At 38.9% G+C, this 25,058-nt stretch overlaps 1 protein-coding gene and 1 long non-coding RNA gene across 2 annotated transcripts; both read left to right on the top strand.

Moving 5' to 3' along the window:
- Positions 1-12,182: 12,182 nt before the first annotated feature.
- LOC118567014 lies at positions 12,183-17,148 on the top strand. The gene is made up of 3 exons (XR_004933432.1): positions 12,183-12,222; positions 16,878-16,943; positions 17,040-17,148. It is a non-coding gene; the product is annotated as an uncharacterized LOC118567014 (long non-coding RNA).
- A 3,160-nt stretch (positions 17,149-20,308) lies between these two features.
- Positions 20,309-24,547, top strand: LOC105938397 (adhesion G-protein coupled receptor G2). The gene is made up of 11 exons (XM_036150961.1): positions 20,309-20,393; positions 20,536-20,692; positions 20,778-20,909; positions 20,984-21,094; positions 21,188-21,236; positions 22,533-22,633; positions 22,713-22,837; positions 22,921-23,186; positions 23,273-23,363; positions 23,448-23,725; positions 23,805-24,547. Exons 2-11 carry the CDS (start codon positions 20,543-20,545, stop codon positions 23,921-23,923), a joined length of 1,422 nt encoding a protein of 473 aa, XP_036006854.1. The 5' UTR covers positions 20,309-20,393; positions 20,536-20,542; the 3' UTR covers positions 23,924-24,547.
- Positions 24,548-25,058: the final 511 nt, after the last annotated feature.

Raw genomic sequence — 25,058 nt, 5'->3', positions numbered from 1 at the left:
TATTTGACTTACAACAAGATCAATAAAATTGTATATTTTAAGTACAAATATAAACTCGTCAAACGTATTTTTATTTCTATGCAGTCAGTACTTTGTCTCCTTTTGCATAAATGAGCATTCATCAATGCAACATCTGATGAAGGCAAACAGCCTGTGGCTAAGCTGAAGTGAATGGGAAGCCCCTGGCTTTAATAGCAGCCTTCAAGTCATTTGCATTTTTTGATCTGCCGTCTCTAATGTTCATTTTTGGAATACTCCATAGATTCTTTATGAAGTTGAGGTCAGATCAATTTGTTAGCCAGTCAAGCACAGTAACACCATTTGGAATCTTTGGCATTGCGGGAAGGTAGCAAGTTATACTTTAAAATGAAATCAGCATCAACCATAAAAGCTTACCTACAGAAGGAAGCATGAAGTGGTCTAAAATCTGCTGGTAGATGGCTGCGTTGACTGCGGACTTCAGAAAACACAGTGGCCTAATACCATCAGATGACATAACACCTAAACCACCAATGACTGTGGGAATGTCACACTGGACTTGAGACAGTATGGATTATGTGCCTCTCCACTCTTCCTCCAGACTCCGAGGCCCTGATATCCAGATGAAATGTAAATGTTACTTTCATCTGAAAGGAGAACTTTGGATCACTGAGCAACAGTCCATTTCTTTTTCTGCTTGGCCCAGGCAAGACGCTTGTAGCACATGTCACATATTTCTGTACGTGGTGCCTTCTGATGCTCTGACTACAACTTCAGTCCACTTCTTTTGAAGCACCCCCAAATTCTTCAGTTGATTTTGCTTGGGAGTCATTTTAAGGCTGTGGTCCCTGTTGCTTGTGCATATATTCCCACCATATATTTTCTATTAAAATGCTTGGATACAGCACTCTTAAGCAAACAGCCTCTTTAGCAGCCAGGCGGTGAATAACTGGGTGCTCACAGTAGCTGGTGACAGACAGGTTGGCAGAGGCTCAAGTCAGAACCTTGAGGCATTTGTGGGTCATTGAAAGGAGGACTGGCAGGCGGTCAGATTTGATGGGGTAGGTAAGATTCAAGGTAAAAAGTCAGTCCAGGTCGTGTACAGAAAACAGAAAACAAACAAGTCCTCTCTTGAACTAAATTAAGTTCAGGCTAAAGTTGAGAAGCCATTAATCAGGACACTAATGATGTGTTTTAAAAACTTAACTCCAAAGTGTTCACAAAAATCTTCATCAATTATTTCAGCCAGATGAGTTAAGATCATAACCACATGTTGGATGCGTTTATTTTTGCGACTGTGCTAGGAATTTCAAGCACAATGTAAAGACCGCATCAACCTTTCAATGTCAATTGAGTGAGTTTATCATAAATTGACCCTGCTGACCATATATTGATGGGTGTACTTTTCTTCAATTGATCATGTCTCTACTTATTTAAATGAAATTAAAAATTACCAAAACCGCAATAGCGTTGTGATTTTTCAAGCTGTTAAATTTTCAATTCCACATAGTTGATATATATATATATATATATATATATATATATATATATATATATATATATATATTTACAGATCTAAAATATAGTGAATATTGTATATATTCATCTATGTTGAATGGCGCCCTTGGGGATAAACCTCATTTCACACTCATGTCAAGCCTAATTGATTATACCTTATGTATGTAAACAACTGCAAGTAAGTTTAAATACCTGCTGTAGGCTGAGAGTCTTATTTTACTCCAGAAGATTAAATAGCATGGTGAAATTTTAAAATACACCTGTCTTGATTCTAATATTCCTTTGTTTAAACCATGTTAAATACAAATTCTGCCCAGAAACTGAAGAAATTGAGATCTCTGTTTTAGACATGCATTGTAAGATTGTAAAATTACTTGTTCTAATGTATTATTCCATATTCAACCAGCATAAAAAATAGAATAAAATAAACAAAAAATTTAAAAGAGCACAATTACTAAGGGGCAACACTACTGATTTTTTTTTTTTAAATGACAAAAACAACACAGTAGGAAGAAATGGGTGAACAGATTTCTTGTATTACGACTCTTGAAATTAAGTGCGAGCTGAACTGCTTTTACTATTGTTACTTGTGTTGATCCACATCATGATGTATGACAAACCTGCCACCATTAAAAAGTGTAAGGAGTAATTCAACATTTTGGAATGAGTGTGACTTAATGGTATGATACAAAAGACAGCTGCTGTGCAAGTCTGCAGGTTCCCACAGACCAGAGGCACAGCATAATCTTCCAGTATAAGTATGTTTGGATACAGACAATTACATGTTGAGAATGATGCAAAACAATGTTCCTGGTATTTATTGCACTTCATCTTGTTCATCTCATCTGCACTTGTTCATCTCACAGATTGTTCAGGATAACACTGCTAGTTGTAGGTCAAACACTTTTGGTTCTGTAATCACATAACTCTAAAAACACAGTGTTCATGATCTCAGCAGATCATTCTGTGTGATATGAAAGGAAAAGGTCGTCTGTAATGTGAGGCATTGTGTGTTTGTTACGCAATTATGATCTGAAAGAGTCTCTAGAGAGTAGACATCTATTTTCAAAACCCCTAGTTCTGCTCACATCCTGCCTTGTAGTGACATTGTCTGCATGTACTTTTATATTTTTATTTATTTACTGGTTTGAATAACTATCTTAATTATGCAGGGGTTTAGTGCATTAAATTATGAATTTACCATTCTGTCAAATGTAGCTGTTTTTTGTCATCAAATGTAAATTGCTGAGCTGCATTTTGTTTGTACCTTTGCATTCATTTTCATTCTTTCTAAGCAAATAAATGCATAATAAATTACAACTCATCTGCAACTTTTTAGATACAGGTGTTATATGGATAAATGTTTCTGTGGCATTGTCCTTAAAGGTGTGTTTTCTTATGATTTCCCTTTGGCTAAATGAGTAATTGGAAATTATGCTTTTAAAGGTAACAAAAAAGCGATCAGATCTGGCAACATCAGTTACAGCAAAATTATGTTATGTAGGTTAAAGCCAGGCTATAAGCGCTGAGCAGTTCTCTCCTCTTCTTTCTTTGCCATGTAAAGCGAGCCTGCTCTGCGTGCACTCACACAGGCAGACAGGCAGGCAGACAGACAGACAGACAGACAGACAGACAGACAGAGAGGGGCAAAACAGTTTAAAATTAACTCAAAATGGCGAAAACATCCAGCCAATGTAACAATAGGAACTATTGCTTTATGTGTGTTTCACCAAGACGTGTTACTGTGTAGGAATGGGGAATAGCAGTGGTATCCAGAACAAGAAACCCAGAGTATGTATCAATCCCATACCCTTGAACAACGCACTAAAGCGCAAAGCGAGGCAGACACTTTGCTTTTCTCTGCTCTCTTCATCTCTTTTTCCCCTCTCTCTCCCCCGTTTCCCTGCCTGCTTCTATCAATCTTTTTGTAGCCTCTTTTTACATATCTTCCAAACTATAAATTATGGATCTGGTCAGCTGGACTCTCAACGCAATTGATACAATTTTCTCAACAAGAAGACTGGGCGAAGGAGATTCCCTGTGCCCAATGAGACATGTGCTGGACACACAGTGAGGGGAAGATCGTGTGTCTGTCCATTTTGTCATCAAGGATGTTAAAAACCTGTTCAAAATTGGAATTATTTAAACGGATTTCTGCTTTTTGGAGCTGCCAGTTACCTGGATTATAGAGAAATTGTGAAAACGTCAGCAGCTGTTTTGTCCATGTCAAGGCTGCCTGAACACACTGAAATGCTGTGTAAGCAGACCTGCAGGTCAGCGCTGCAGTTTCTGAACTTGCTGGCAGGACGAGAACGATCTTGGGGAAAGCTGGAAGTTGGACCCTGGCAGAATGACCACAATTTTGGCTGTTTTGGAATCCCCATTGAGATGTACCAGTAAGACTTTATGGCTAGACAGAAAAAAAGTCTGCTTGCCCAAAACAAATGTTATCCAAATTGGCTTGCCTACAATCTTCATTTCTCCTGGATGTTATATAAACAAGACTGAACTGATGATGTTCAATTGTTGTGACACCCATGTATCACCCTGGGAGACACCGCCGCTCCCACACAGTGTGACCTGGCCAGCAATCAAAGAAGGGTCATCTACAGACACGCCGGCGACAGGCATCGAGCCAGGCAACCTCGGGAACGCTTTGAAGGCGTCTCTGATAAGTTCTTTTGGGCACTTGCCAGACTACATGGCAGGTGGAGGTGAATGAAAAAGTTGCCAAACAACAGGAGCGGTGAGGTGGAAAGATGGAAAGAATGCGAACCAGAACCGGGAGATATGCCAGCACTCGAAGCACAGCTGAAGCTCAGTCGAAGCTAAGCTGGGGAGCAGGAGAATCCATTGATGAAGCGCCTTATAAACAGATCTCGTGCGATGATAAGATGAGGATCTGACGCAGATTGGCTGACCCATGGCCAGGTGATCAGTGGAAACAGGTACACAAGGGCTGTGTCTTCCAGCTTGAACTTTCACCTAAACTCCATTTTATAAAGCTGCATAGAAAATTGCAGCGGTAGGTGGGGTTTCAAATTCAGCAACATTGATAAACATTATAGAATTAACAGGGTTAGAACACAGAAAAAACAACTCAAGGAAAGTGTTACATGCACAAACAGTAAGTGAATTGACCAAATTATTTGTATTTTGTTTTCTTACAGAACAGGAATACAGGGTGTATATTTATTCAAATAATATCATTTTAACTTTGAACACGGAATCTCTCCTGAAATGTTTTATTTTGCAATAAAGAAATGTGTGTCTTTTTTGGTCAGCCTGTATTGATTGACATGAAGTTTAGTTGATAAAGCAGATTCATTATTTATACACGTATTGCGTAACATGGCTAATAGGCTGCCTTTAATGCTCTATGTGCCCTGAACACATCCAAAACATAAACATACTATATGCCAACTCTGGGAAAGGATGATAGGTCCATATAGGGAGGGTTTGCTAATCTGCTGTAGCCATGCTGCTGTCATCACTTGGCTGGCTGACTCCAGTTACACTGACCTTGGCCCCTCCAAGAAAACGTTGGTTAATTTTGAGCAGTGGCTGCACCCTGCACATACTTTCTCTACACCACCATCTCTTTTCTGCTTTCTTTTTAGCATCTTTGCTAATTTAACCCACTCCTGTTTCTTTCTTTCCTACTTGTTCAATTTGGGAGGGTGGTTAATATCGTCCCTCAGTATGAAAATATCAGACTGAAACTGTCTGATGGTTTTCTGTGCCCACTGTGGCTGCGAGGGTGGTTACATGTGTGCAGGGTAGAAAAAAAAAACAGACCAGTCTGGCCTGAAACAGAAAAAAAATATATAATTTTAAACATTTCTGGACTGTGCACAAGATTCCTGTGCAAGAGTGTTTAGAAATCTAAGGCTAGTGCAGATAAATTGCCAAAGGCTTATTTTTATTGCTTACTTTTGCAAAACATTTTTTTAGAATTGGCTAATATGACAGACGGACGACAAACATGCAAAACTGATATTTTCATATGGGGAGATCTCAGGTTTCAAGGGGTGAAGAGGGTAAACGAAGTACACTTTTGCTGTAACCTTTTTTTTTATTGGTGTGTTAATATTGTTTCTCTCCAAGAACTAAACCACAGAGAAAAACATTCAAAACAAGACATTCACACAGGCTGGGTGCACTCCCACAGCACGCTCTCAATCCAACCTGTCCCTGGCTGTGATTCACTTGTCAGGCCGTATGTGTCTGGTTTTAAAATATTTTATGTTTTGTTGTAAATTTGTGTTCATATACTGCAATTTGGCAATGCTGTATTGTCAACAAAATAACTTTTAATTGAACATTGTATTGAGAAATGTTCTAATGTGCGTCTGTACGCTGGACGCTTTCAGGAGAAATCTAACAATGTAGAGGTTCGTTCTGATGAACCCGAACTCAGCCACACACAGAGCTTAGTGTTGAGAGTTTTATTGTAGGTAGATGGGTCGTTGAAGATGAAACCAACAGTCTTTACCAGGCAGGAGGAGATGATGGAGATGGTGGCACGGGTGAACTGGGGAGCGCTGGAGGACTGTGGGTGCATGTACTGAGAATCACAGGCAGGCAGGCAGGCTGACACAGAGGAAGCTCGAGGGCAGCAGGCTTGAGGCGGCGAGAACAATGACGAGGGCGGGAGGCTGGTGCATGCAGGAAGTGACATGAGGAGCTCTAGGGTGATTGTGAGCAGACAATCCGGCGGGGAAGAGCTGACTGAGGTGAGTCTTTATAGTAGTGCTGACAGGTGGATTGAGTCCCGGTTGATTAGTGAGAGCAGGTGGCAGGAATCAACGGTGAGTGGAGAAATGGGCTAGATGAATGATGGAAGGATCTAGAATAGTCCAGGTAAAGGCAGATAAAACTGAACCCTGACAAATAATGGAACATCCCTTTTGTTAATGTGTAAACACTGCAATAACAATGCACTCACAGTGTAGTCCATCCCACAGAGAAATTAACCCTTTTAAGACAAACTCTTCCAGGTAATACTACAAAAGAGAGCATTTATTTTCCAGAATTACACAGTAAATGTCATGTGGGTGAAATCTTACAGATGCTATTCTAAAGTCCCGTTCTCCTGAAGGCAACACAAAGCTGTGCCACAAGAAGCTGACTGAAACCTTGAAGAGAAGAGTTAGATCGATACAGTTGCAATGCCATGCATGTTTTAATGTTGCAAACCATAATTTTTCTCATGTAGTTCAATGTTTAAATTGATATTGTTGTGATCTTTATTGTAACTTCACCTTCAAGGTAAAGCCCCCACCATGAATCCCAACGACCCCCTTTCATAAATATTGCCCCCACCACCCACTGTCATGTTTAGACAGAGCTTTACACAAAAATTAAATCAGTCAAAAAAAAAAAACACAAAAAAAACCTGTATACTTGTCCAAGCAATGTAGTAGCTCAGCAGCGGTGTATAGACAAGCAAATGTGTTGTTCAACACTGTTACAAAGACCACTTTTTGATCTGGGGTTTAGCTTTTCAGTTGTGTCCCTCACTTTCCTCTAAGAGAAACACATACTATTTGCCCCAACATCAAAACAATTTGAGCATATCTAAAGATATCAGGTATGTTGCTTGATATCACATTGTCGTATCTCATTTCCTCAAATGCAATGATCAACTTGACAGGCACAAAGCATGGTGACAAGATTCAGGTATAACAGGTAGGGTTGAAATAGGCCTAAAGGTGAAGTGGTTGCACTGAGAAACATCAGTGCAAAATTCGTCAGTTTTTTTAAACATGTTTTGTAGCCTTCAAATGATGAAAACACATAGGGAATGTAGATCACACCACTCATATCAAAAAAGTTACCCAGGTGATTTTTTATAAACTCAGTACAACAGGTTGTGAAAAATAACACTGTTGTTCTAAGGCACTTGGAGATGTTACAGTTGCAGAAACCATTATCCCCTCAGTCTAAAGAGAGAAAACAGCACATGAGTGCCTTTATCTACATGACTCATCCAAAGGACACTACTTTGTAAGCCCTGTGAAAAGGAAATGGTAGCTCTGCCACAACAGGAAATGTAGGATTAGGAATTTGTTTGCATGTCAAACAAGGTTTTTGTGTGTTGTGAGGAAATGCAAATTAAGCAGCCATATTTTGTTTTTAGTTTACAGTTTCTGCCCTTGCATGTATTGGCAAGGGCAGAAACTGTGGCAGTTGCAAAAAATTCCAAAAACATTCAGATAAAGTCCTGTAATATATTATATTGTGGTGAGCTATACCAGATTCTTCTGCTTTTAATTTATTTATTTTTGTCGCAATTGAACGAAGTAAAACAGAATTATCAGGAAACATTCTAAACATAAAAATCAGTTTTTAAATAATGAAACAAATAAAAGTATAAGAAATGAAGAATAACCAAAGTTTTTTGGAAAGCCAAGTTCAAATTATGAGTCCAGATACTTTCTGATAAACTTGTAGAACTCAAATAGAAGCTCCATGACAACATAGGGTTTGCTAAAAGATCTGAAGAAGCAATGCTGTCATGCAAAAACAAATATTAGTCTAGGAAGAGTTACACAGCTTTTAAGGCTTTGGGACTCCACCAAACTACCAAATGAAACCAAAAGTAGAACAGTGGTGAACCTATCTAGTAGTGGCTGCCTTACAACAAAATGTATGATGCCATATGGTTGCTTTGATGCTTCAAGACACGGACGACTTGCTAAAATTGATGGAAGCATGAACTCTCCTCTTTACCAGGAAATCCTGAATGAAAAAGTCCAGCCAACATTTAATAACCTTAAACCTGAGTGCACTTGGGTTAATCTGAAGCCCATCAGTAAAGTCCATCTCTGAATGGCCCAGAATAGAAAAACAAAATTAAAGTTTTGTTGTTCTACCAAAGTCAGATCTTAAATCCTTTGGTATGCTGTGGCATGACCTTAAAAACAACATGCATCTTTAAAAAACCTAAAATATGGCTGAATCAAAACTGCCTTCAAGAATGGGACAAAATTAATGAACTGCACAATACTGACTGCCTCCATTTATCACCAATGCTTGATGGCAACTGTTGCTGCCTAGAATGGCACAACCATGGGGCCACTATCATTTTCCACATAGACCCAGTTAGGATTGGATAGTTTTACACTCTGAACGAATGCAACCATAATTTCAAACCTTTCATTTTATTTACTCATAGTCCTCTGTTCCTAATATAAAACTTTTTCTGATGATATGACCAAAACACAAAATTGTAATGAAACAAAAATCTGTATAAAACTACTTATTCATGGCCAAGTTGATTATATAATTATTATAAAGTTATGTGATGACTTCTCACACCTTTGAAGTATTTACCATGTTATTTAGCTGAAGAAAAATGTTTGGAAAATGTTTTGCTTTTTCTAAACACTTTTGTAAGCATTTTGAAGATTCCATGGTAACGCAGAGCTCAACATGGAAAACTGCCACCATGTTCAGTCATGAATTAAGCCTCTCTCTTCAGTGAGAGCCAGCATTATTAATTACATCATTTGCATTGCCCCACTTTCTTAGAAACACTGAATATTTTATTATGTAAAGCTTAAAGGCATACTATGCAACATTTTTCAGTTAATTAATATGTTCCATACTGTTTTGGATGATTAAATGAGTCATTTCAGGTTGAACTAAGGTTTTCTCGGCCGCCCTGGTGGTCTGTGGGGGAAATACCGCACTTGCAATTGCAGGAGCAGTCGGCCCGCACTCACAGGCTCAGTAGTCTCGTGTGCATCGCGAGAGTCGGTCTTGCTTTACGGCGAGAACTGCTACACGCCCGCAGTGAAAGGTGTGCTCGTTGGTAGCGCAGTGGCGATATTTGTGCAGTTATCATGGCGGAACCAGTGAGAAAACAGCGAAAGCCCATGTTGGAGCAGGCAAGAAAGAGGAAAAGGGTTCTGGACAGAGAGAGGAGTCGTACACGGGTGAACATAGAAGGCTGCAAGGCTGACGCGGACCTCGCGTTTCTGCTGATGCGATTGTAAGTAACATTGTAGGGTTTCCCTCACGCTACCGCCTCGCCGACATTCCAAAAAAATAATAATAAAAAAATAAAACTAACTCGATATGCGCGCCGCTCCGCTCAGCCGGTCAGTGGTGCAAAGTTTGTCTCCCCCCCGCTCCGCCGGTCGTCCCAAATTCCTAGGGGAAACACTGCATTGGAATGGTTTCTCTCTCTCTTTGTGTGCATGTTCATACTTTCACTGTGTTAGTCATTGTTTGTACTGCCGTTTTTTCGACTTTTGTATTCGTTGTGTTCGCCTGTCTGCTATGCTAAGCTCAAAACAACCGCGCCTGGCTTGACGGACAAACCAGGAGAACAGCTGAGCATATTTACGACAGTGCACTTTTACTTTCGCCCTCTGGGGGGAGCCTCGCTGGAAAATCAACCCCGGTTGCATAGTATACCTTTAAGCATGACACAGATATGTCTATCTATCTATCTATCTATCTATCTATCTATCTATCTCTCTCTCTCTCTCTCTCTCTCTCTCTCTCTCTCTCTCTATATATATATATATATATATATATATATATATATATATATTGTGGATGTTCAGAAAATATATATGGACCTTGGCCATGGTTTCCCTGATCTGGCTTTAAAACATTAGAAATGCATCTAGATTGAGATTGCTGGTTTTAGTCTTTGTTTAAAAATAAACCTTTATGGAATTATAAAATGTAAAATTAGTAGGTTGGACAAATGTTTTAGTTGCATCACCTCTTTTGTTTGGCAAACCTTTCTCTTTTAAAATCTTAAAAGCTGTGTGGCCTGCAGAAAAACAAATCTAATACAATCAATATAGTGACCACTACCGTAAAAACATTTATTTGATCTTTAGGAAAACATATTTGTTTTCAAAGAATAATTGCCTAATAGTTTGTTTTAGACACATATTTCAGGTGACCAGCATGGATGACAGTTTGCAAAAGATCTGGGAGATGGTTTGTACAACTTGTGGCTGGTGCACCACTGCAAACCAAATTTTAGAGACCAGAATGCAATCTGGTAAAAAATAAAAGGAAACATATTTTCCTGTTAACTTTATTGTTTTTACAGCAAAAGATCCATGAATATTCACACAGAGCTTCTGCCTCAATGGTCTGCCTACACTGTAATTCTAATGGTTGAAACGACACGTTTGATGACTAAAAGACTTGCAAAATCCTCCTCCTCCTCTCAGCTGAAACGCGAAAAAAAAAAAACCCAGAAAAACCCAGACGTACTCTGTAGTCATGCTATATTTGCTAGTTAAATCAGACATTAGAATTGATACCAGATAATGGGAACTGCAAATAATTCGTATCTGATCTGAACCATGTAACAGAAGCAGCGGCACACTGCAGTGACACTTCAAACTCATAGATGCTCAAGTTGTGATCAAGCTATTTGCTCTTGTGATCTTCCTAACTACTTTTAATGATGACACGGCCAGCTGTAAACTGGATGTTTGCTGTGGTGAAATATATTTTGCTGTATGCAATGTTGCTCCTGAACCACTTTTGTGAAGCATCAAGTGAGTAATATAAATTTTTATTTTATTATGCATTTTTCAAAATATTGTAAAAAAAAAAAAAAAAAAATAATCTATCGGCACTTTTTATCTATTTGGTAAATTATATTTGTCTTTGATGTTTCTTAACAGACACATGGGAAGCGGTCAAAGTTAAAACTATACTGTGTATTACCTCTCAAGAAAATTTACAAAACACTTTAACAGGTGAGCTTGAATTTGCAGAGACTACAGTGTCTTACAAGAATGGATACAATGAAAAACTGGGACTTTTCTATATTGCAGGACATGGAGATAAGTGTTGCTTCAACATTCCTGCAGAAAATCCAGGTACAGTAGATGAGCACAATCCGTTCCTCAGATACTATCAGAACGTTTCTGTAGTCCTACGTAAAGGATTGTGTTTGCTGGTGTTGGATCTGAACATGTCATTAAGTGGAGCTCAATTTTTTTGAGAACTTTTAACTGACTGCTGTTTTTAAGATGTTTAACTTGAATTGAGGGACCTGTTATTTGTTGTTCCCTTGCTTTAAACTTGAATGTCCAGACTCGATTTGAAAATAATATTTACTGAGGGCTTATACCTAAGCCATCATAAATAATAGATTTAAACAAGATGTTAAGCACCCCAGTCTTATTGTTTATGGGTGGGTGAAACAGTAAACATAAGAATAAAGAAGCTACATACCGCTTTCTTTTGTACTTATAATTAAAATGTCTTCACTGAGAACAAAGTAAAACTGATGTCAGATTTCTTGCTTGTATCAGAAACGTTGAGATTAGAGCTGATTTTGATTCTGAGGCTGGACTGGCACAGCACTGGTGACTTTATTGTTGTTATTATGCTTTCAGGGCATTGCAATGCTAACAATTTTGACAGCAACACCAAATTCAATTTGGTTGAGGATTTTCACAGCCTGACTGCAAATGAAATGGGTCTTTGCAAGAAGGACATTCTTGTGTTGCTGAACCCATCGTATAATTCATCATGTTTGCTATCAAAGTTTGACAACCCATCAGGTACTGCCAATTATGCTGTTTTGATCTAAAGCATAGAGAGTTTGTCAAAATAATTTAAAGCCTATCCTCTCCTCACACTGTCAATGTTTTCTGCTTTATCCAAAGTTTCTGTCAATCTGTTGCTTTGTTTCAGGTTTAATCCGAAAAGTCTACAGCTGCTTGGAAATAGGTAAATTCACTACTAACAAACTGCCATAAATATTGCATAAAAAGTATTCATACCTCTTGAATGGTTTCACATTTCTTTCATGTTACAAACATAAACTTGAGAGTATCTGATAGGCTGATTAAAAATAAAGCAGAAAACTGTGGGATTAAAGTGATGCATGGTAATTACTTTTTTTAAATACAAGTGTTACGTTCAGGGCAATTAGAGCAAAAAAACACTTTAGGTATATCAACTTTGTTTAACTTGATACTGATGTTTTGACTAATATTATTATTATTTGGCACACTTTAAATCCTTAATTTTCCTCAAAAATTGATGGTGCGCCTCATAACCGGTCTGCCTTATATATATGATTACTCACCAATTTTATGTGGTACAATGCACTCAAAAATCTTTTAAAATGTGTAAGTACGACTTTAGTAAGCAATGAAGTCGCTCCATTCAATGGATATTCGGAGCATTATGGCGCACTGTGTCACTACCTGATTGGACCCCTGAGAAGTTTACAAGACTGCCTGACTGTAATGTCAAAACTAGAAGTGCATTCATGTAAAGGCCCCCACATACTCAGGTGTACTTCACACCGTGGAGGTCTGCGTGTACTCAATGCAGACCCTGCGCGGACTCCGCTCATACAGATACATGCAGAGCTCAATTTTTATGACCACGTACGCGGTATCACACTATAAACTTCTCGGCCACAAGAATTCTTTACATCAAACTGTTTTATATGTGACACCGAGCTTGATACACTGAGCTGCTCCAAGCAGGCGGTCGCAAGGATGGGCGACGTCACAGTCCCTCTCTGTTCTCACTGACAGGTGTGCGGTGGGAGCCTGCTAGAAAAGAAACGGCTCTAGGTGCTCAGCTAGCTAATCACATGTTTTACCATCTGTTAGCTCACAGTATGCGCACAGTACACCCAAGTATGTGGGAGCAGGCCAGCTGGCAGCTTTGCTAGGGCCCGGGACAACGCAGTCTTTTTGCCCCCCCCCCCCCCCCCTCCCTACACCTGCCGCCGCCACACACACACACACACCAAAAAAAAGTCAACTTAACTGTATACTTCATGCCCTGGAAATCTCTGTATTTTATATTGGATATATTTTCAACCCATCTATTGAATTTAGTGCAGTAGTTGATCTTTTCTTCATAAGAGAACAGCATGCACAGCAGCCAAAATATGGCCTTTTTTGACCTGCTGTATATTAGCCAGTCCCTAAAAAAATTTTTCCCTTCCATTGCAGGAAGTAGAATATGTTAGATACTTTGGGAATTCTCTGCCCACTGAAAAGCTGAGAAAGGCTTCCTTTTTGGCATTAAACGCACAACATTCACGGATACTTTTGACATTTAAGCTTGATGTATCATGAAACTGTTGACCTTTCGGGTTTTGTGATTTTTATTTTAATATTACAATTATATAATAACAATGATTTTATGTTCTGGTTTTTTTCTTCCTAATCCATCTCTTATATCTTTCAATCCCTATGTAATTTTGTCTGTATTGTGTGCACCTGCCTGTTGCTTTAATCCTATAAATTTCCCCGTCGTGAGATAAATAAAGGATTAGCTAAATAGCGGTTTTTAATAGGATATATGTGCTGGGTTCTTTCAAGGTCTTAATTACATTTTCTGTGTGGGCTCCAGTAACATGATAGATAACATCTACTTTGAAAGTTAACATGAACTGCTGCTCTTATCTACCTGGATGTTCTCTGGAGGACTGAAACGCCTCAGTCTGTGACATCAGTCTGTGGGTCTGGTCTGTCGGGGCAATGAGAGAAGTTTCGTCTCCTTTTGATAAATTTGTTGTGTTTCCACTGAATTTAACTGGCTTATTTTTTTACAAAACATACAGCTTGGTTTAATTTACGTTATTAAAATAAAGCCAAACGGCGTTCTTTCTCTCTTCATGTTTTTCCGCTTCAGCGGGCTCCCTCTCTTCGAGTCTGAGCAGCAGCCACGTGGTTGTTTGTGTTGAGTGAAGAGAAGCTGAGTGGGTGGGGCAGGCTGAGCCTGCGTGCTGATTGACTGGCGCCGCTGAGCCATGTACGGGAGGGGAGGGGGAGCAGTAAAGTGCCGTGACACATACTGCTGCTGCAGTTAGCGCACGCTCTGACTGACACTAACCATTTTAATGATCAGAGTGTCAGTTCTGGGCCCCCCCCCCCCCCCCCCCTCTGTCCTGGGCCCGGGACAACTGATCCGTTTGTCCCCCCCTGTCGGCGGGCGAGTGTGGGAGCCTTAAGGCAGCCCCGCGCACGGAGTACGTGCTAGCAACAACAGACCAAGTAAGTTAGTTCAATATAAAATTTACGTTTATTTTGGCCTTATGTTAGAAACAGGGCAGTGTAGTCCAACTATTATAACCGTAAAAACACATCAGCAAAGCTTGGTTTTCATAATGCTAGCAGAAGCTTTGTCTGTTAGCTCCAGGGCTTTTTACTAAGTAAAACCTTAAAACAAAACAGTATAAAGAATTTTAAATAAACCATTTGACTTTCCCTGCCTAACTCTGCCAAACCTTTGTGCCTCTGTGTCAGTTTGGTTCACTTTGGGGCATCCAGTTGGAAGCAGTTGAAGCGGGGTGGCTTGCTCAAAGCAGGGCTGTGAGGAGATGGCTTCGGGTCTCAGGCCGTATGAAGCTCAGTGCTGCAGGGCTGCAGCATGTGGATCTCTGCATGGCAGAGGTGTGACTCGCTCCCGGGTCAGCTTTTCTTCTGCACAGTTTAGAAAGATCATAAACAGTCTGTTTCATGGCAGCTGTCTGTTCAATTTCTGATGTTGGGAAAGGGCAGGGATGTACTCAGCTTGACTGACCTTGCATGTTTACATGTCTCTCCAGTGTGAATGTCCCTCCAATGCTGCTGTTGAAGAACAGCATGCGAAGAGCGTTTGTCCGTGGACTGGAGGGTTTATACAATTTATACAAAGTTGTTTGTAACTCAGTCTGATTTTATTACACATGGCTTGACTACACAAGAGTGTGGGCAAAGATACACATTCGTTTAATTCATGGTGTGCCTTTTAATCTGGTACACCTTTATGATCTGAAAAAAATACGATAAATACAAGCTTGCGCTTAGTCAGATGAAACACATCATTCTTGTTTTAGATTCTAAATTACATTTTGGATTACAGTGTGGATTTTGACTGAGATATTCCTATAGATGAATATGCTTTAAACAAAACCATTCCATTGTAACCCCAACCTCTATTTTTACGGTTATTGCTCTGTTGAAAGGTGAACTATTATCACAGTTTTAAGTCTTTTCCAACTTCTAAAATGTTTTCTTCCAGGATTACCCTGTATTTAGATTGTGCAAGTCCACAGGGTGTGTTTGTGTTTGGTGTATGTGTGTGTAAGGGGTAGGGGGCAATGACCACAGTATACTTTTCACCTGCTCTGTCTGTCTGTAATACTGACAGCAACTTGGCAAGATCCCATTACGGCTGTTGTTGCGCAACATGTAGGCATAGTTTACATTCTTAAAATGGTAAAATTGGGGACATATCTGGGTAGATTTTAAATGGAGACAGATCTTTCAAAACTAGAACTGTCCCCATTAATTGGGGACGTGTAGTCATGCTAGAATAGCAGCTCCACAAGTTATCCATAAGTCCAAGAGAGATTTTTTCTCTCCATCCCTCATTGTTCCAATATGGGCGCCCTAACTTATCCGTCCATTCATGTACCTGCTTGTCTGTGCAGGTTTGCACATGGGCTGGTGCATATGTCCAACTCTCCAAGCACTGTTATTTGTTATTATTTTGTTTTGGGGCTCTCTTGGTTTGCATGTTTTGGCTCATGTGGCTGTTGTGAAGTGTTAGAGAAGGTAAATCCAGTAGTTTAGAGATTAATCTAGCTGTAAGTCTGACCAAACAATTTTTTTGTTAACACTTTAAGACACTTAAAGTATACTATAAAAAATATTGTCAATTGTTATTAATGTTATTCCATCCAGCCATCCATCCATTTGTTTTCTCTACCTGCTTAAGCCTGCAGGGTTGCGGAAGGGCTGGTGCCTACCTCCAGCGGTGACTGTGCGAAAGGCGGTGTCCACCCTGGACAGATCTATTTATGTTATTATGTTTTTTTAAAGAATAGTTATATTACATACAAGAATCTGAGGAAGGTTTTCAATCAGTGGGGGCTGGAGAAGCTCCGCTCTGCTGTCAACATTTTACATGGCCACCGTCACTGATACACGTAGCAGTAGAATAATGATAAACGGGGACAAATCTGATTTGTCATAATATTTTCTTATTTAACTCAGACATAAAATACAAGTTTTTTACTTTTATGTTATTTTTTAGTTTTTCAGTTTTGTGCATCCTGGGTGTCTGGAGAGATAATGCAAAGAATTTGATCTTCCTCTTTCTTTTTCAGCAACTCCAAAACTGCCAGTAGTGCACACAATTTACTAATTTAAATAGGGCGGACCAAATCCGTTTTGCACATTTTACGCTCACTCGTTGCTTTTTTTTTTTCTGCCCAAAGCACTTTAGCAGGCCTTATTAGGAATCTTTGTTGATCAGGCCTGTCACTTTGTAGCAGGACAATGTTCAAGGGGGATCCTCTTGCAAGGCACTGTCTCCATTTAAATTTGCATGCTAATCCTTTTGCATGGTTGTAATTTTATTTTTTTAAGGTGGAGAGAGCCTTATGCTGAGCGAAAGTGGAGAAACTCTACTGAATGAGGAAAAGATATGTAAAGGTATTTTATACCAGTGCCATCAAAGAATGTCCTGGTAAAATTGTATCAATGAAAATGTTTTGACTTGCATATATATTTGTGTTTTCATATAAATAGATGCATGGCCAGATATTATTATTTGTTATACATCGTCTGGAAACAATAACGAAACCACTTCATCAGCTTTCTACAACTCAGGTTGTTTTGTTTCTCAAACAAGAAACACGGTAAGGTGATTTCTATTTTTTTTGCTTTTGAAGGACAACTAAGATTTCACTCAACAAAGATAAATGTAATCTTTTATAAACTAGACACAACAACCTACAAACAGCACGTCAGCAGAGACTGCAGGGCCAGAAAGTCCATTTCTAACCTCAACTTTCAGCACTTCAAACATTTCAGTTTCTCAAACAACTGATGTGGTAGGATAATTTGTGTAATTTATTTTAAGATACAGATGACAATTCACACATGTAAACAAAATACAAACTTTTGTTTCAAACCAGACATCTCAGCCTGTGAAAACAAATACTACATCGGAGACTACAACTCAAGATGCAGAAACTGCAACACAAACTTCTGCTGCATCAATTCATTCTATTTCTCAAACAAAAAATGAGGTAGGGTGATTCTTAATTTTTGCTTTTAGAAGACAACTAATATTTCATTCATCAAAAATAAATTCAAGCGTTTATAAATTAGACATCCCGGCCTACAAACAACAGTATGTCAACAGGGACAGCAGGACCAAAAAGTCAAGTTACAACCTCGACTTTCAGCACCCGATGTAGTTCTGTATCCCAAACAAATAATTTGGTAGGAATATTTGTGTAATTTATTTTAAGATAGAACTGACATTTCACACTATCCATCTGTAGTCATCCAAATATCTGAGACCATGTGTCGAGGGCAACAGGTCCAACAGAGAAACCCAGACATTCCTCTCCCCAGCGACGTCCTCCAGCTCATTCTGGGGGGACCCCAAGGCATTCCTTTGCCAGATGGGATATGTAGTCCCTCCCAGGGTCACATACCAATGGGACATGCTTCGAAACCCCAAAATGGATGCACCCAGGGGGCATCCTGATCAGAAGCCCAAACCACTTCAACTAGCTTCATTCGATGCGGAGAAGCGGTGGCTCTCTAAGGCTGAGCCTGCGTACTCTCCGGAGGAAGCTCATTTTGTCAGTTTGTACCTGGGATCTCATTCTTTAAGTCATGATCCATACCATAGTTGAGGGTCGGAACAAAGATGTTATGTTTTACTTCAGGTGAAACCGATATTCAGCCGGACACAGAGATATCTTCAAAAAAGGTTTATTGGAAGGGTGAAGCATGCAAGCAGTGACAGTCTTACTGTAACTGATGAGTCGTGGTTAAATTTAGGCAAGCAGTGACAGTCTTAGTAGATGAGTCTTGGCTTGGTAGGAGAGTGTAGGCAGACGGTACAGGCAGGAAGAGGTGAGGAGAAGACCAGATGAGATAGGTAGGGAGAGACCAGACAGAGCGATGTAGGCCGGAAAAACACCAGAACTGGCAGAACAAAGCACTGGAACTCACAGGAAACAGGCAGAACTGCAGCCGGCAGACACAGGCAACCTTAGCAGGAGAGTCCAGCTGGCAGAGCGCACATGGGGCGGTCTGACATGTGAAGAGAGGGAGACGTTCTGGCAAGGGTGAGTAGGCTGAGGCAGGTAAATATGGGCTGGTGAACAGGTGACGAGAGTTGCATCTAATTGCTGTCAGCAGGTGGAGAGAAGTGGGCTAATTGACTTGGGCAAAGCTGACAGCATAGTGGCTGATAAGTGACAGTAAAAGTCCGGAGAGGTCCAAAAGCAAAGTAAACCAAAACCTAAATCATAACAGAACCCCCCGCCCCCTCAAGGGCGGGGACCTCCAGATCAATACGCGCTCCCAACACAGGGGCTGTAGTTTCTTGTCGGGAGAACTGACACGACACCTGCTGACATCTGGGTTCATGTGAGCCGCTTAATTAAACACACGTTCAGTCAGACCATCCACAGCAAAGCTCATAAAGTCTGGAATTACATCAATGTTTTCAAATCAAGTTGCTAAATGCCTGAGCTCAATGATAACCTGGGTAGCCGCTGTGACAGTGGTCGGAAGCGGCAGCCTTTGACGGCAGCAGGGTGTTCCATCTAGGGAAGATGGATGCTAATCAACCAATAGGTTAAGACTGCCCCCTCCTCATTCTAACAATGAGGCAGATGTGCATACAGAAATTAAAAAAGGACAGGCATGAATAATTAGTGTTGAAGAAATAAATGGGGTAAAAATATAGAAAGAACGAATTAAACAGAAAAAAAATAAAAACAGACAGAGATAAATACATTTAAAACTAAGTAATTAATAAATAAAGTTTACAATTATAATGAAAAATAAACAAATTAGATGATTATTAAAAAGAGGAATAAATAAATAGGCAAATTATTACAAATATTTACATTTATGTCTCATTCTATAATTTAATTACAGCTTACATTTATGACTTTGGGACACAACTAATGTTTCACTCACTAAAAATAAATGATGTCTTTTGTAAACTAGGCATCCCATCCAGCAAACAGCCCAGCAACAACAACTGCGGAGCCAAAAAGCCCATTTCCAACTTTGACTTTGAGCACCTCAAGTAGTTCTGTTTCTCAAACAAGTTATTTGGTAAAAGGAAGTCAGAAATGTATTTTAACATACAACTGTCATTTCACTATTGTAAACTAAATGAAAACCTTTGTTTTAAACCAGACATCTCAACCTGCGAGATCAAATACTTCATCAGGGACTACAACCCAAAAAGCAGAAACCACAATCCAACCTTCTGCTGCATCAAGCAATACTGTTTCTCAAACAAGTTATTTGGTAAAGTGATTTTTTATTGTTACTTCATGGAGAAAACTAATATTTCGTACATCAATACAATAACTACAATATTTTATAAACTAGACATCCCAAACTACAAGCAACAGGCACAGCACATCAACAAGGACTGCAGTGCCAGAAAGTGAATATCCAACCTCGACTTTTAGCATATCAAGCAATCCTGTTTCTCAAACAAGTAATGTGGTAAGGTGACTTGTGTAATTTATTTTGACATACAACTGACATTTCACACTTGTAAACAAAAATAAAAACATTTGTTTTAAACCAGACATCGCTACCTGTGAAAACAAATACTACATCTGGGACTACAACTCAGAAAGCAGAAACCACATCTCGAACTTCTGCTGCATCAAGAAATCCTGATTCTCAAACAACAAATGTGGTAAGGTGACTATAATTTAAGATTTTGGGACACAACTAATATTTCACTCACTAAAAATAAATTATTTCTTTTGTAAACTAGGCATCCCAACCAACATCGGGGACTTTTCAAACAACTACATCGGGTTTCATACAGCCAGATAAATCTCTCATCTTTACTTCTGTTGGACCTGCAAGCACAGAGAATTCAGCGTAAGTTACTCTGTCATTAAATTCAATGATCCAAACACACCACGAATGTTAGTTAATGCTTGTGAAGTTACTTTGCGAGGATTGTGAAATTGTCAGAAAATTGGATTTTAGCTCGTTTAAAATGTTCATGTTCACTTTACAGAAATATCATGAATAACGTTAGCCATATCTTGGGATTGATGGGTAATGCAAGCACAGCCAGCATCAAAATTGGCCAAATCAATGGAGTGATTGCTAAACTGCCACAACAAAATCAGAGGAGCAGCATCTTTGCCTTCACATCAAATATGGAATTAGAGGTATATTACTTTACTGACATGAGGAAAAAACAGATCATTAAAAATTCCGTATCACATTTGTGTTTCAAATGTCTGTTTTTAATAGATTATCAAGGAAAGCACCTATTTGGCAAAAGACTACGCTCTAACAGTTCACCTTCCTAAAGAAGCCAGTGAAATGGCTGTGAAAAGAAACGCCTCATATGTTGGAATTCTACTTTTTCCAGGAATCCATCGGGTAAAAAAAACACAAAAGATTATCTTTTTTTAAAAACATGATTATCATTCCTAACATTATTTCACTCTTAACAGATTAACGCAACTAGTTTCCTTTTTAACAATCAAATTCTGGGGATTGAAATGGGAGTCAACATAGCAAACCTGTCAGAAACCATCAACATTAACTTCAGAAAAGTGAATAGGGTAAAATAAATCCTAATAACTTTCATAATAACTGTAACATTAACTAAATCCTTTTGGACATAATAGGTATTCAGTTTGTCTGTCCCACTACAGGCTGGATTTAATGTTTCTTGCGTATCATGGGATGGGAGAACTAAACACGGTAGGTCGGTTCTGATATTTTCTTTAAGTAGGCTTAAAAATGTGTGTAGCTACTAAGATGGTGTTTGGAAATTCAAATGTAACATTTCAGTGAAAGCTTGCCATTATATTGTAATGAGATTTTTGATGTTAGTGTGATATTTAATTCTTATATTTAAGTAATTTTATTCATTAAGATGCCTTCAATTTTTCTGGTTGGAAGACTGAGGTCAGATCTATGAGGGGCAGAGCAGAACTCTTCATGTTTTTACAGACTTGACTAGGATTTTTTATTTATTTTTTTACAATATTACATTTAGATTTGTGAGATTCTAAAAAACATACACTTTTTAACCTATATCCAGCCATCCATTTTCCCAAAAAATACTTTTTCATAAAAGTGTAAACATAAAAAACAAGAGTAACATAAACTGTTATCATTAAAAATACTTCATTTAATTTCAAACATAGTTTCAACAACCTAAAACCTTACCATAAAGTTTTTTTTTCCTTTAAATTGGATGTGTTATGTCATATGCATGAGTTCACAGTATAAGATTATGTGAGATCTATTTTACATGTGCATGGTCCTCGTTCAGTGCACTGGTTCCACACCCTTCTGCACTGTGGGATCAAGAAACACTCCCTGGTTATTCTGCAGGACCCTGGCTCTTCTTGCTCTCCCTCCTTCAGAAACATTTGGTGACGTTGCAATGAGAGATAAGAGAGAGAGGAGCGAGCAGCTGGTGGATTACCCACAAGATCTAAAGATAGTTTTGCCATAGCCTGATTTTGTATTGTTGTACAGAGCCAACTTTGTAAACTGCAGACTTATTCCACCACACAAGAGATGGCATTTTGAAGTTGGTCATATCAACTTGTCTAGTAATCGTAATCTGGGCTTTGTGCTTCTTCTTTCTGCTTCTAACACATCCACTTTGATGACACATTTTTTCACTTACTGCTTAATACATCCTACTCACATTAGGTGCAGTGAGAAAAAGGTGTTGTTCATAATGTTATGCTTGCTTTTTATTACTGAATGGCCACTGTCAGACAGCACTGAGTTTTCTTCTATTAAAAACAGTTTAGTTCAACTGTTTTTAATGTTCTATTTTCGTTTCTACATTTTATTCCTACTTGCTTTTATTCTTTTTTTTATTTTTCCTATATTTTAATCATGTAAAGCACTTTGCTTTGTCTCTGTACTGAATTGTGCTATACAAATAAATTTGCCTTGCCTTGCCATGTCTTTCTCAGTCATTTATATGAGAAAGTTCAGTCTCATCTCATCGCTTTTGTTCCTACTGACCACCAGATGGCGCAGACAACTGGATCACAGATGGCTGCAAAACAAAAGAGGACAATGGCAGCATCATATGCCAATGCTCTCACCTTACTTTTTTTGCGGTTCTCATGGTAAGACGTTTTTATGCAGTTTTGAAAACCATTGTGATATTTTTCATGTTTACTAAACACATGTTCCTGTTTAAACCAGACATCATCCGGAACTACAGATATCAGCTCATCTGACTTGAAAACCCTGACCGAAATCACAAAAGCCGGCTGTGGCATGTCCTTGTTCTTCTTGGGTGTGGCTCTCTTCATGCATTTTCTCATAAGGTATCAAAAAGGTCTGTTTTTGATATTAATCATTGTTCCCCATAGAGATTTGCTAACACAAACCAAACAAATTTTCCTTATAGGAAAAATAAAGCAAGTGAAGCTGTAAAGATCCTGATGAATCTCTTCATCGCCCTGTTCATCCTGAACCTTTGCTTCTTGATAAATGAGTCAGTCGCTAACCTGAAGATCTTTGCAGCATGTGTGGCGATAGCAGCGGCTCTGCACTACAGCATGCTGGCCACATTCACATGGTTCTTCATGCAGGCTTTACACCTGTATTTTAATCTGTACAAAATCCGCACAGATATCAAATATTATTTGTGCAAGATTTGCATCACCGGATGGGGTAAGAGATCTGAATCAACGACTTCTGTGATCTATTTGGCTACAGACCATAACCAATAAAGAAAAATATAAATTTTCTCTGTTCAGTCATTCCAGCTGTGGTGGTAGTTGGACTTCTTGCCTCCAATAAATATGGTGACATGGAAATTTCTGCCGATAATGTGACTTCAGGAAATATGTAAGGAGCCAATGAATCAAATTCAAAATCAGAATATTTGAACTACAGGCAATGAAACAATAACATTTCTTTCATGACTTTCAGGTGCTGGATCCCTGATTATTCATTGCACTTAGGGGTGAACACTGGTTATTATGGCATTGTGTTCATCTTTACTTTAACCATATTTATTGCAACTGTAGTGCAGATCACTCAGTTTTCATCTAAAGCAAAGAAGAACGAAATGTCTACCAAGAAAAGGCTTTTCTCTCTCTTGGGGCTTTTCAGTCTTCTGGGCATCACCTGGGGATTTGCTTTTTTTAGCTACGGCCCTCTGCTCCTTCCCTCCTACTACATCTTCACCATCCTCAACTCCTTTCAAGGTAAGTTTAAAACTGACAACCAGTTGGATTTCAGACTGAATGTAACTGAAAAATTAACCAATGCATTCTCTGTTTTTAGGATTCTTCCTGTTCGTTTACTACTACTTCTCCAGCAGGATCATTCCAGAGGACAAAAATCAACTCAAGAGCAACAGCCACTCCACAGAGCATGTGTGCACCACATCTTCCTATGCATAAGTTCCTCATTCCTCCATCTTTAGTTTCTTATACCAATGTGGGTATGCAGGATATGGAAATGTAAGTTGTGGCAAAACTGAAAACTAATACCAGAAACACTCCAATTTAAGACTTTGGGATTCCAATCTGATCGAAAAGCTGATTTTATTTTCTGCTGATACCAATACTTTTCCTTTACCAAAACCAGATGTTTTACTCCTTCTGATTATAAATGAACCACGTGCAGAATTTCACACAAAATGCTGCATTTAAGATACATTTCCATAAGTTATATTCATGCTTAAGATATATGATTGATGATTACATATTAGGCCTTAAAATGATACTTACATACTTATATTTCTATACTTGCCAACTAAGCCTTCTATGTTCCCTATTTGGTGCTTTCACATTGTCTTTATTCATAGGAGCCATCAACATCAACCATCATTTTGATGGTGGTTTTCAGCTATTTTATTTTGTCCTTTTGTTCTTCGGTGTATACATAGTTCCTTCGCTTCTTTTTATCCTAATTTTGCTCAGTGGTTTTAGTTAAGTCTCACTAGCCTAGTATTGAGAATTTGTTGATTGACATATAGTGTTAATTCAGATAAACAGCATTCTATAGTAATGTTCTCTGGATGTTCATTTATTTCTGTTAATAAATTCTTGTAGAAAAGTTGTCACTCCTTTATTCTAAATGCATGCAGTTTGCTGTTAGAAGAATGCCAATGCTCAAATCACCCCTTCAGCTATTGTCCTAATATCAGCTCTTTGGGCTGATTCCCTCGGACAATACCCGATGGACCGAGAGTCATTTATTAAACATTGAATAACTTAAAAACATGCATAATATCACGTCCCCATAGCTGCCTGTTGCCAGATTATTTGAAAGCCCAATAATGAGAAGATGTCCATCATTCTTCTTGTCTTGCCTATTTTCGACCTAGTTCTCATCTCTGTGTTTGTCCTGTCTCGCCTTGCCCTTGCTTGGACACCTCATTGGCTTCTGTTCTCTGGGCACAACCTGGACTGTTTCTTGACCACGGCTCTTGCTAAGTGACTATGGATCTGTCAGCTATCTTCTGCCTTCTTCGCTGTGCATGTCAATGTCTCTCTGTCAACAGTCAGCCCTGCCAGATCCTGCTTTTGTGTT

The sequence above is a fragment of the Fundulus heteroclitus genome, chromosome 19 (assembly GCF_011125445.2).
Source record: "Fundulus heteroclitus isolate FHET01 chromosome 19, MU-UCD_Fhet_4.1, whole genome shotgun sequence".
NCBI classification, from domain to species: Eukaryota; Metazoa; Chordata; class Actinopteri; order Cyprinodontiformes; family Fundulidae; genus Fundulus; species Fundulus heteroclitus.
The sequence above is the reverse complement of the archived record's forward strand: the minus strand, read 5'-3'. Positions and strand labels throughout refer to the sequence as shown.